This window comes from Mesocricetus auratus, unplaced genomic scaffold, assembly GCF_017639785.1.
Source record: "Mesocricetus auratus isolate SY011 unplaced genomic scaffold, BCM_Maur_2.0 Super-Scaffold_100081, whole genome shotgun sequence".
Taxonomy (NCBI): domain Eukaryota; kingdom Metazoa; phylum Chordata; class Mammalia; order Rodentia; family Cricetidae; genus Mesocricetus; species Mesocricetus auratus.
The window spans coordinates 72,001-84,929 of record NW_024429237.1 but is presented as its reverse complement, the minus strand read 5'-3'; the positions used below and the strand labels follow the sequence as shown (position 1 = coordinate 84,929).

Here is a 12,929-nt window from a genome sequence, read left to right as displayed (position 1 = left end):
ATGGTTCAACATTAGAAAATCTATCAATGTAATCCACCATATTAACAATCTGCGAAAGAAAAACCACATGATCATCTCACTAGATGCTGAAAAAGCCTTTGACAAAATCCAGCACCCCTTCATGATAAAGGTCCTAGAGAGATCAGGGATAATAGGAACGTACCTGAATATAATAAAAGCAATATACAGTAAACCAACAGCTAACATCAAACTAAATGGACAGAAACTCAAAGCAATTCCTCTAAAATCAGGAACAAGACAAGGCTGTCCACTCTATCCATATCTCTTCAATATTGTACTTGAAGTTCTAGCTACAGCAATAAGACAACAAAAGGAGATCAAGGGGATACAAATAGGAAAAGAAGAAGTCAAACTTTCACTATTTGCAGATGATATGATAGTTTACATAAGTGACCCAAAAAACTCCGCAAGGTTACTCCTAGAGCTGATAAACACCTTCAGCAATGTGGCAGGATGCAAGGTAAACTCAAAAAATCAGTGGCCCTATTATATACAGATGATGAAGTGACTGAGAAAGAAATCAGAGAAACATCACCCTTTACAATAGCCAAAAACAGCATCAAATATCTGGGGATAATGTTAACCAAGGAAGTTAAAGACCTGTATATCAAGAACTTTGTGTCTTTAAAGATATATGTCTTTTAAGACATAAAAATGGCAATCTTGCCAAAAGCACTCTATAGATTCAATGCAATCCCTATCAAAATTCCATCACAATTCTTCAAGGACCTGGAAAGAACATTAATCAACTTTATATGGAAAAACAAAAGGCCCAGGTTAGCCACAACATCCCTATACAATAAAGGAACTTCAGGAGGCATCACCATACCTGACTTCAAACTATTATAGAGCTTTGTCCGGAAAAAGCTTGGTATTGGCACAAAAATAGGCAGGTAGACCAATGGAACCGAATTGAAAGCCCTAATTTTAACCCACATACCTATGAACACTTGATTTTTCACAAAGAAGCTAAAACTGTACAATGGAAAAAAGAAAGCATCTTCAACAAATGGTGCTGGCATAACTGGGTATTGGTATGCAGAAGATCCATGTTTATCACCTTGTACAAAACTTAAGTCCAAATGGATCAAAGATCTCAACATAAATCCAGGCACTGAAACTTTTAGAAGAGAAAGTGGGAGATACTCTTCAACGAGTTGGTACAGGAGACCACTTCCTAAACATAACACCAGTGGCACAGGCACTGAGATCGACAATTAACAAATGGGACCTTCTGAAACTAAAAAGCTTCTGTAAGGCAAAGGACACAGTCAAAAAGACAAAAAGGCAGGCCACAGAATGGGAAAAGATATTCACTAACCCCACATCTGACAGAGGGCTAATCTCCAAAATTTACAAAGAACTCAAGAAACAAGTCTCCAAAACACCAAAGGATCCAATTAAAAGGTGGGGTACAGAGCTAAATAGAGAATTATCAGTAGAGGAGGCTAAAATGGCCAAGAGACACTTAAGAAAGTGCTCAACATCCTTAGCCATCAGGGAAATGCAAATCAAAACAACTCTGAGATACCATCTTACTCCTGTCAGAATGGCTAAAATCAAAAACACCGAAGACAATTTATGCTGGAGAGGATGTGGAGAGAGAGGAACACTCCTCCACTGCTGGTGGGAGTGCCAACTGGTTCAGCCACTTTGGAAATCAGTATGGAGATTCCTCAGGAAAATGGGAATTAATCTACCACTAGACCCAGCAATTCCACTCTTAGGCATATATCCAAATGAGGTAAGTTCATACAACAAGGGCATCTGCTACACTATGTTCATAGCAGCATTATTTGTAATAGCCAGAACCTGGAAGCAACCTAGATGCCCCTCAAATGAAGAGGGGATAGAGAAATTGTAGTACATTTATACAATGGAGTATTACTCAGCAGAAAAAAATAATGGAATCTTGAAATTCGCAGGGAAATGGATAGCACTGGAAGAAACCATCCTGAGTGAGGTAACCCAGTCGCAAAAAGACAAACATGGTATGTACTCATTCATATATGGATTTTAGATATGGATCAGGATAGTGCCAGTCTGCACTTCCACAGATAGAGAGTCTGGGAAACAGGAAAGAACCTAAAAGATATGCATATATGCATAGTACCCAAGAGAAGAGGATGGAGACAAGATCCTCTGAATGGATGGGGAACAGGGCGAGGGGGGTAGTGGGACCTGGGAAGAATAGAGGGGGTAAAGAGGAAGGGAGTTGGTCATGGGGGAACAGGAAGTTGAGGGGGTGGGGGTAGAATAGGGGAAGAGGGAATCATAGGATCGAAGACAGATCAGGCACCAGAGTGACCTCGAGTGATCTAAAGGTATAACATCAATTGGCAAGCTAAGCAATAGTGGAAGGACCACCTCGAATGCCCATTCCTGATAATGAACTTGATGTCTATAACTATCCGGGAGCCTTCATCCTGGGACTGATGGAAGCAGAGGCAAACACACAACTAAGCACTGAACTGAACCCAAGGAACCCAGTGACAGAGAGAGAGGAATGATGAGCAAATTGGCAAAGAATGGGCTGGCAAAACCAGCAGAGACAGCTGATCTGAACAGGGGAGTGCTCTTGGACCCCAGACCGACAGTGGGGAGGCCAGAATGGGACTGATCTGGACCCCCAAATGTGAGTGTCAGTGAGAAGGCCTGGACAACCTATGGGGCTCTGAGCTGTGGATCAGTGTCTATCCCTGGTATACAATCTGTCTTCATGTGCCTATAGCACAAAGAGAGATGCTGTCTCAGCCTGGACTCTTAGGGGAGTGCCTTGACCCTACCAAGAGTAAAATGATAGACTCTAGACATCCCCTATGTGGAAGGATTTGGCAATAGGGTGGGAGGGAGCGTGGAAGGGGAGTGCGGGAGGAGGGGAGGGAGAGGGAACTGGGATTGACATGTAAAACAAGCTATTTAAAATTAAAAAAAATAGATGTTATGGGAAGTATACCTTAAAAAAAATAAGTTACACGGGTAGATTCTCACACAGTGTATTATCGTTAGTTTTCAATAACTTATCCATATAGATTCTCACACAGTGTTTTACCGTTAGTTTTCAATAAGTAACAACACTCAGGCTTGGTAACAGATGCAAGGAGAGGCACATAGTTTCTTACACTGTGTTGTATCGTTAGTTTTGAAGTAGTTACACAATTACATACTCACACAGTGTTGTATCGTTTGTTTTGAAGATGTTATGTATGTAGTTCCCATACAGTATTGTATCATTAGTTTTCATGAATTTAGGCACGTAGTTTCTCACACTGTTTTGTATCGTTAGTTTTATAGAAATTACATATATAGTTTCTCACACAGGCTTGGATCATTAGGTTTTCCGATGGTAAGCATGTAGTTTCTCACACAGTGTTGTATCGTTATTTTTCAGGAATTTAGGCACGTAGTTCCTCACCCTGTGTTGTATCGTTTGTTTACAAGAAGTTAGGTATATAGTTTCTCACACAGTGTTGTATCCTTAGATTTATAGAAATTAAGCACGTAGTATCTCATACAGTGTTCTATCGGTAGTTTTAAGGAAGTTACGCACGTATATCTCACACAGTGTTGTATCGTTAGTTTTAATGAAGTTCAGCATGTAGGTTCTCACACAGTGTTGCATGGTTAGTTTTCATAAATTTAGGCACGTAGTTTCTCACACTGTGTTGTATCGTTAGGTTTAAAGAAGTTACGTATGTAGTTTGTCACACAGTTTTGTATTGTTTGGTTTCGTGAAATTAATCACGCAGTTTCTCATACAGAGATGTATCATTAATTTTAAAGAAGTTATGTATGTTGTTTCTCACTCAGTGTTGTATCATTAGTTTTCACGTAGTTATGCTTAGTCATTATCACAGAGTGTTGTATCGATAATTTTAAAGCAGTTACGCAAGCAGTTTCTCATACCATGTTGTAGAGATAGTTTTGTTGAAGATAAGCATGTAGATTCTCACACATTATTGTATCGTTAGTTTTCATGAATTTAAGCATGCAGTTTGTTACACAGTGTTGTGTAGTCAGTTTTAAAGAAGTTACATATGTAGTTTCTCACACAATGTTGTATTGTAAGTTTTGGAGTAGTTACGCACGTAGACCTCACACAGTATTGTATCATTAGTTATGAAGTGTTTTCACAAGTAGGTTCCTACACAGTGTTGTATAGTTATTTTTCTTGATGCTAAGCACGTAGTTTCTCTCACAATATTGTATTGTTAGTTTTCATGAATTTAGGCACGTAGTTTCTCACACTATGTTGTATCGTTAGTTTTATAGATATTACGCATGTAGTTTCTCACACAGGCTTGAATCATTATGTTTTCTGAAGGTAAGCACGTAGTTTCTCACACAGTGTTGTATCCTTAGATTTATAGAAATTAAGCACGTAGTATCTCATACAGTGTTCTATTGTTAGTTTTAAGGAAGTTACGCACTTATATCCAACTCAGTGTTGTATCATTTGTTTTCAAGAAGTTACGTTTGTAGTTTCCCATACAGTTTGGTATCATTAGTTTTCATGTTGTTAAGCACGTAGTTTCTCGCAGAGTGTTGTATCGTTAGTTTTCATGAATTTAGGCACATAGTTTCTTACACTGTGTTTTGTCTTTAGTTTTAAAGAAATTACATATGTAGTTTCTCACACAGGTTTGTATCGTTAGGTTTTCCGAAGTTAAGCAAGTAGTTTCTCACACAGTGTTGTATAGTTAGTTTTCTTGATGATAAGCACGTAGTTTCTCACACAGTTTTGTATCGTTAGTTTTCATGAATTTAGGCACGTAGTTTCTCACACTGTGTTGTATCGTTAGTTTTACAGAAATTACATATGTAGTTTCTCACACAGGCTTGGATCATTAGGTTTTCCGAAGGTAAGCACGTAGTTTGTCACACAGTGTTGTATCATTATTTTTCAGGAATTTAGACACGTAGTTTCTCACACTGTGTTGTATCGTTTGTTTAAAAGAAGTTACGTATGTAGTTTCTCACACAGTGTTGTATCCTTAGATTTATAGAAATTAAGCACTAAGATTCTCATACCGTGATCTATTGTTAGTTTTAAGGAAGTTACGCACGTATATGACACACAGTGTTGTATCCTTAGTTTAATGAAGTTCAGCACGTAGATTCTCACACAGTGTTGCTTGGTTAGTTGTCATAAATTTAGGCATGTAGTTTCTCACACAGTGTTGTACCGTTAGGTTTGAAGAAGTTACGTATGTATTTTCCCATAGTGGTCTGTATCGTTAGTTTTCATGAATTTAGGTACGTAGTTTCTCACGCTGTGTTGTATTGTTAGTTTAAAAGAAGTTTAGGTATGTAGTTTCTCACACAATGTTGTATTGTTAGTTTTGGAGTAGTTATGCACGTAGAGCTCACACAATATTGTATCATTAGTAATGAAGTGTTTTCCAAAGTAGTTTCCTACACTGTGTTGTATAGTTAGTTTTCTTGATGATAAGCACGTAGTTTCTCTCACAATATTGTATTGTTAGTTTTCATGAAGTTCAGCATGTAATTTCTCCCACTGTCTTGCATGGTTAGTTGTCATAAATTTAGGCACATAGTTTCTCACACTGTGTTGTATCGTTAGTTTTGAAGTAGTTACACAAGTACATACTCACACAGTGTTGTATCATTTGTTTTGAAGATGTTACATATGAGGTTCCCAATAGTTTTGTATCGTTAGTTTTCATGAATTTAGGCACGTAGTTTCTCACACAGTGTTGTATCGTTTGTTTACAAGAGGCTACGTATGTAGTTTCTCACACAGTGTTGTATCCTTAGATTTATAGAAATTATCACGAAGTATCTCATACAGTGTTCTATCGTTAGTTTTAAGGAAGTTACGCACCTATATCTCACACAGTGTTCTATCGTTAATTTTAATGAAGTTCAGCACGTAGGTTCTCACACAGTGTTGCATGGTTAGTTTTCATAAAGTTAGGCACGTAGTTTCCCACACTGTGTTGTATCATTAGTTTTAAAGAAGTTACGTATGTAGTTTGTCACACAGTGTTTTATTGTTTGTTTTCGTGAAATTAATCACGTAGTTTCTCATAGAGATGTATCATTAGTTTTAAAGAAGTTATGTATGTTGTATCTCACTCAGTGTCGTATCGTCAGTTTTCACGTAGTTATGCTTAGTCATTATCATATAGTGTTGTATCGATAATTTTAAAGCAGTTACGCAAGTAGTTTCTCACAGTGTTGTAGAGTTAGTTTTGTTGAAGATAAGCACGTAGATTCTCACACAGTATTGTATCGTTAGTTTTCATGAAGTTAAGCATGTAGTTTCTTACACAGTGTTGTATATTCAGTTTTAAAGAAGTTACATATGTAGTTTCTCACACAATGTTGTATTGTTAGTTTTGGAGTAGTTACGCATGTAGACCTCACACAGTATTGTGTCATTAGTTATGAAGTGTTTTCACAAGTAGTTTCCTACACAGTGTTGTATAGTTAGTTTTCTATATGATAAGCACGTAGCTTCTCTAACAATATTATATAGTTAGTTTTCATGAATATAGGCACGTAGTTTCTCACACTGTGTTGTATTATTAGTTTTATAGAAATTACGTATGTAGTTTCTCACACAGGCTTGGATCATTATGTTTTCTGAAGGTAAGCACGTAGTTTCTCACACAGTGTTGTATCCTTAGATTTATAGAAATTAAGCACGTAGTATCTCATACAGTGTTCTATCGTTAGTTTTAAGGAAGGTACGCACTTATATCTCACTCAGTGTTGTATCGTTTGTTTGAAGAAGCTACGTTTGTAGTTTCCCATACAGTTTGGTATCGTTAGTTTTCATGTTGTTAAGCACGTAGTTTCTCACACAGTTTTGTATCGTTTATTTTCATGAATTTAGGCACATAGTTCTCACACTGTGTTGTGTCTTTAGTTTTAAACAAATTACATATGTAGTTTCTCACACAGGTTTGTATCGTTATGTTTTCCTAAGGTAAGCAAGTAGTTTCTCACACAGTGTTGAACCATTAGTTTTGAAGTGTTTTCGCAAGTAGTTTCCTACACAGTGTTGTATAGCTAGTTTTCTTGATGATAAGCACGTAGTTTCTCTCACAATATTGTATTGTTAGTTTTCATGAAGTTAAGCACATATTTTCTCGCACAGTGTTGTGCTGTCAGTTTTAAACAAGTTAAACAGGTAGATCTCACACAGTGTTGTATCGTTAGTTTTCATGAAGTTCATCATGTAATTTCTCCCACAGTCTTGCATAGTTAGTTTTCATAAATTTAGGTACATAGTTTCTCACACTGTGTTGTATCGTTAGTTTCGAAGTAGTTACACAATTACATACTCACACAGTGTTGTATCGTTTGTTTTGAAGATGTTATGTATGTAGTTTCCCAACAGTTTTGCATCGTTAGTTTTCATGAATTTAGGCACGTAGTTTCTCACACTGTATTGTATCATTAGTTTTATCGAAATTACGTATGTAGTTTCTCTCACAGGTTTGGATCAGTAGTTTTTCGGAAGGTAAGCACATAGTTTCTCACACAGTGTAGTACCGTTATTTTTCAGGAATTTAGGCACGTAGTTCCTCACCCTGTGTTGTATCGTTTGTTTACAAGAAGTTATGTATGTAGTTTCTCACACAGTGTTGTATCCTTAGATTTATAGAAATTAAACACGAAGTATCTCATACAGTGTTCTATCGTTAGTTTTAAGGAAGTTACACACCTATATCTCACACAGTGTTGTATCGTTAATTTTAATGAAGTTCAGTACGTAGGTTCTCACACAGTGTTGCATGGTTAGTTTTAATAAATTTAGGCATGTAGTTTCTCACACTGTGTTGTATCGCTAGTTTTACAGAAGTTACATATGTAGTTTGTCACACAGTTTTGTATTGCTTGTTTTCGTGAAATTAATCACATAGTGTCTCATACAGAGTTGTACCATTATTGTTAAAGAAGTTATGTATGTTGTATCTCACTCAATGTTGTATCGTCAGTTTTCACGTAGTTATGCTTAGTCATTATCACATAGTGTTGTATCGATAATTTTAAAGCAGTTAGGCAAGTAGTTTCTCACACCATGTTGTAGAGTTAGTTTTGTTGAAGATAAGCACGTAGATTCTCACACAGTATTGTATCATTAGTTTTCATGAAGTTAATCATGTAGTTTCTTACACAGTGTTGTATATTCAGTTTTAAAGAAGTTACATATGTAGTTTCTCACACAATGTTGTATTGTTAGTTTTGGGGTAGTTACGCACGTAGACCTCACACAGTATTGTGTCATTAGTTATGAAGTGTTTTCACAAGTAGTTTCCTACACAGTGTTGTATAGTTAGTTTTCTTGATGATAAGCATGTAGTTTCTCTCACAATATTGTATCGTTATTTTTCATGAAGTTAAGCACGTATTTTCTCGCACAGTGTTGTGCTGTCAGTTTTTTTTTAATGCATCCTGACAAAGGCTTTCCTGACAACTCTCCATTCAGTTAGTCAAAAGAAAAATACAGCAGGCAGTATCTCACACACAGGAAACATAACAGGAGTTTCTTCTTGTTAAAAACAAACAAAAAGCCCCAGACCTAAGAACTCAGTTTTAGCAGTGGACAGGATGCCACCAAATGAACCAGAACAACCAGCAGAGAATTCAAACCAAGGCGTAAGGTAGGTAGAGGAGGGAGCAGATTTTTAAAGTAACTGCTTCTGTGACACAGCTGGAAAGAACAGGTGTGGGCTAGGCGGTGTCTCTCACTATAACTATCACCATGTGCTCTTCCTCTAGCTTGCCCAATGTCCTCAGTGCTGACTGGAGGTACTGCTGTGAAAAGTCGCAGGGTGGGAAGGCATAGAGCATGCCCGTGCTGTCTCTGCCCTTCGAGCCACCCACGGGCAGGCTGATCACCCCCGCAGCCTGCTTCTGTTTCAAGTAGGAGACCAGGTTCCTGAGAAGCCGCCTCTGTAGGCCTGGCTCCACCGTGGGCACCCCCTCAGTGCCAGGCCCACTGGGAGTTGACTGGATGGCTAGGAGCACTGCATAGCCGTTGGGGCTCCCCTGCTTAATGCGACGGGTGACCTCATCCAGCTTGGGCTGGTCCAGTAGAAGGCGCTGGGCAATCTTTAGCTGGGTCAGCTTGCTGCCAGAAGTGTGGTCTTTGAGGAGACCGCTGATAACTCCGTGGTCCCCTTCTAGGATGTGCATAGATGTTGGAAAGCAGCTGTTTTTCAAAACTAGAAGCCCATTCCAACCTAGCTGCAGTGTCTGAGCATACTCTGAAAGAGTCTTTAGCTTTTTGGTCTCGTGTTTTGGCTCTTCAAGAGTCTTGGGCTCTGCCTCAATGGTCCGATGATTGCGTTCACTCTCTCTCGTTTTTTTCCCATGGGAAGAGTCTGGAGCCTCGTGGTGGTGGTGATGGTGGCTCCTCTCCTCCACACCATGCCTGCTGTTACTAAGGGAGTTGCTGCCTGACTCCTTGGTCCCTTCACTGGAGTGGTTCTCCTTTCGACTACGGTCAGGGGTGCGGTCGGAGCCTCACTCAGACTGCTGACCCCCACCCTTGGTCCTGCTGCGTTCCTCATACGGGGAGTGAGCTGTCCTTCCTCAGTCACTGGAAAGGCTCCTGCGCTTGCGTCTCTCCTCCCAGGGTTTGGCTATACTCCGGTCCCCATCTCCTCCCCAGCGCTCACCATTCCGGCTGCGCACTGAGCGGCTATAGCCCTCCAGGCTGTTTCTGTGGTCAGAACTTTTACTTAGGCTGGTCCAGTCCCCTTCCAAAAAGGTCTGGTCTCGGTCCGAATACAGAAGGTGTGGAGGGGTCCTATCCTGCACCCTGAGGTCAGCATCCAGGTTTCGATGCCGGGTATAGCCGTCAGCGAGCAGCTCATAATGCACAGGGAGAGGTGAGGGCTGGTACTGCTGGGGATAGCGAGTCTCCTCTGCTTTGGCGAAATCCACCCTGAGCCTGCGATCTGGACCGCCCAAGGGAAAGCCCCTCATTTTATCACAGGCGGCTTGGGCTGCGTCCAGGCTCTCGTACTGGATGTAGGCAAAGCTGTCTCCCTTTACGTGATCGATGGTCCGAATGCTCCCAAAGCGATCAAATTCCCTGGCCAAGGCTGCCAGAGAGGTGTTAGGTCCCAGACCACCCACCCAGAGGCAGGTGGTGGGGTTAGCTTTGCCGTAGCCTATCTTTATGGGGTTTCTGCCAATCACGCGTCTGGACATGGCCACCTTGGCCCTGTGTGCCATGTCCAGGTTCTGAAACTTGAGGAAAGCATAGGCACTGTAAGCGTTTCGTCGGGATGGGTCAGGACAGGATGGAACAGGAGTGGGTCAGGTATTTTGGCACTCGGGAGTCACAGAATACTCAGTGTTACACAGCTCAGGTGGAAAGGTATCCTGGAGCTCGGGAGCCAAGGATACTGAGTGTTACACAGCTCAGGTAGAAAGGTATCCTGGAGCTCGGGAGCCAAGGACCACCACAGGTTGCAGTAAGCTTGGCAGCTTACAGCCTTGCCTCAGAGAAAGGCTTCTCCGGTTTATCAGCTCCACTCCGGCAGGACAGGGTCTTCCAGCTGGGGATGTTTGCCTAGTGTAGCAGTTTTGCTCCGCAGGAGGTTTCTCGGGCGAAGTTGCTACAGTTCAGCTCTGCTCCTGGAGAGCGGAGAGCAGGGAGCCGGGAGCAGAGTGTAACAACTCTGCTCTGCCAAGGAAGGTTTCCCGGGCAAGTGTTACAGCGCTGCTCGCTCTGCTCTGCTCTGCTCTGCCCAGGGTCGCCTCTGCTTGCTCTGCTCTGCTCTGCCCAGGGTCGCCTCTGCTCTGTCGCCGCCACAAAAGAAGATCTTCACCCGAAGCTCATCCAAAGGGATTTATTGGAAGGCAGCTGGACCAGCCAAGCTGAACATACACAGGGTTTATATAGGGATTGGGGAAGTTTTTCCAGAGTAGGGATTGGTCCGATTTCAGTGCTGAGCTCAGATTGGCTAGAGCTCTGCTCCGGGATTGGTTACTTTTTTACACAGGATTAGGGTCAGATTTGGCTCTGGTTTCAGGGCCAAAGTGTGTTTCTTTCTCTGGTCCTTTTTAGCCTTTTGCCTCCAATTTTAGGGCCAGGGTACATTTCTTTCACTGACTCTGATTCCAGGGACAAAGTGTGTTCCTTTGGCACTGGTTTTAGGGTCAGGGTACATTTCTTTGGTTCTGGTTGCAGGGCCAAAGTGTGTTTCTTTGGCTCTGCTCAGGGTGTGTTTCTTTGACTGGTCCCTTTTCCCTACAGGCACCCCCCTGGCCACGGGCAGGCCTCTTGATGACCACCTCCTCGATGATACCGTACTTCTCGAAGGCCCTTCGGAGCTCCACCTCAGACACACTGTGGTCCAGGTTCCCGATGAAGAGGTTTTGAGTGGCTCTCTGGTCATCCTCCGGCATCAGGTCCTCCTTGCACACAGCCGGGTAGCCGTAGGGGCGCCCACGGTCTTCGTACAACCCGTAGTAGTCCAAGGCCCGCTCCCGGGACAGTCCCACGGCCGCGGAGGCCGCAGCGTCTAGGGCGAAGGCATGCCGGGCGCGGGGCTTCCTCAGGGGCGGGGCGGCCACAGGCGACAGCGAGCGGTGCTTGTACTGGTAGCCCCCGTGCGGCGGCAAGTAGCCCAGCGGATCGGCGGGCGTGGGAGGCCCTGGGGGCGGCGTGGAGGTGGCGGCGCTGCTGCTGCTACTGACCCTGCTGCTCCCGCCGCCGCCGCCGCGCAGGTAGACCAGCTCCACCTTGAGCGGCCGGTCGTACAGCAACAGCTGCCCGGCCAGGGCATGCTGCCGGGCCTCGAGCGCGTCCTGTGGGTGCCGGAAGTTCACGTAGGCCACGCGGCCCAGCTCCGGGGTGTGCGAGAGGCGCAGGCTGATCTCCCCGAAGCGCTTGAACTGGTGGAAGAGCCGGTCCTCCAGGTGCTCAGCCGGCAGCGCGGGCTCAGGCTGCTGATGAGGAGCTTCTTGTATTCCGGAGCCGCCGTGGAGCCGGGACCCGCAGGTTCCGCCCCGGGGGGCGGCGGGGGCGGCGGGAGTGGAGATGCGCGGGGCAACGCACCGCCGGCACCGGGGTCCCCCGAGGCCTTGCCGGTGCGTCCTCCGCCTCCGGGCGCGCCCGAGGAGCGCCCGGTGCTCGCCCGGTGATTCGCATCCCGGGCAGCGCGACCTTCGCGAGTCCCGCCGCCGCCACTGCCGCGGGGCTTGTCACGCGTCCGCGCTGGAACTGGGTGCTTGGTGCCGCCCGAGGCCTTGTGCGCTGCTCGCCACCCGCCTGCCTCTGCCTCCCGTTCGTGCTCCCGCGGCCGCTTTGTGGACAATGACGAGCCACGCCCGCTCGGGCTGGAGTCTCGCTCGTTCTGCCTCTTCATGGCGCTGGCGGTGGGCGTGCAGCCCGCAGGCCCCTCACAGAGGCAGAGGCTGCAGCCCAGGAGGCAGCGCCCCCGGCGCCGCCATCTTGGACAAAAGGACTCTGCCTGTGCTGTCAGTTTTAAAGAAGTTACTCAGGTAGATCTCACACAGAGTTTTATCGTTAGTTTTCATGAAGTTCAGCATGTAATTTCTCCAAAGTCTTGCATGGTTAGTTTTCATAAATTTAGGCACATAGTTTCTTACACTGTGTTGTATCGTTAGTTTTGAAGTAGTTACACAATTATATACACAGTGTTGTATCGTTTGTTTTGAAAATGTTACGTATGTAGTTTCCCATACAGTTTTGCATCGTTAGTTTTCATGAATTTAGGCACGTAGTTTCTCACACTGTGTTGTATCGTTAGTTTTACAGAAATTACATATGTAGTTTCTCACACAGGCTTGGATCATTAGGTTTTCCGAAGGTAAGCATGTAGTTTCTCACACAGTGTTGTATCGTTATTTTTCAGAAATTTAGGCACGTAGTTTCTCACACTGTGTTGTATCCT

At 43.6% G+C, this 12,929-nt stretch overlaps 1 protein-coding gene across 1 annotated transcript; it reads right to left on the bottom strand.

The window, feature by feature from the left end:
- Window positions 1–8,525: 8,525 nt before the first annotated feature.
- On the bottom strand, window positions 8,526–12,380 carry LOC121136394 (putative RNA-binding protein 15B). The gene is given in 3 exon segments (XM_040736762.1): window positions 8,526–10,274; window positions 11,271–11,954; window positions 11,957–12,380. Coding segments are annotated over 3 exon segments (2,655 nt in total). The 3' UTR covers window positions 8,526–8,727.
- Between the last annotated feature and the right edge of the window lie 549 nt (window positions 12,381–12,929).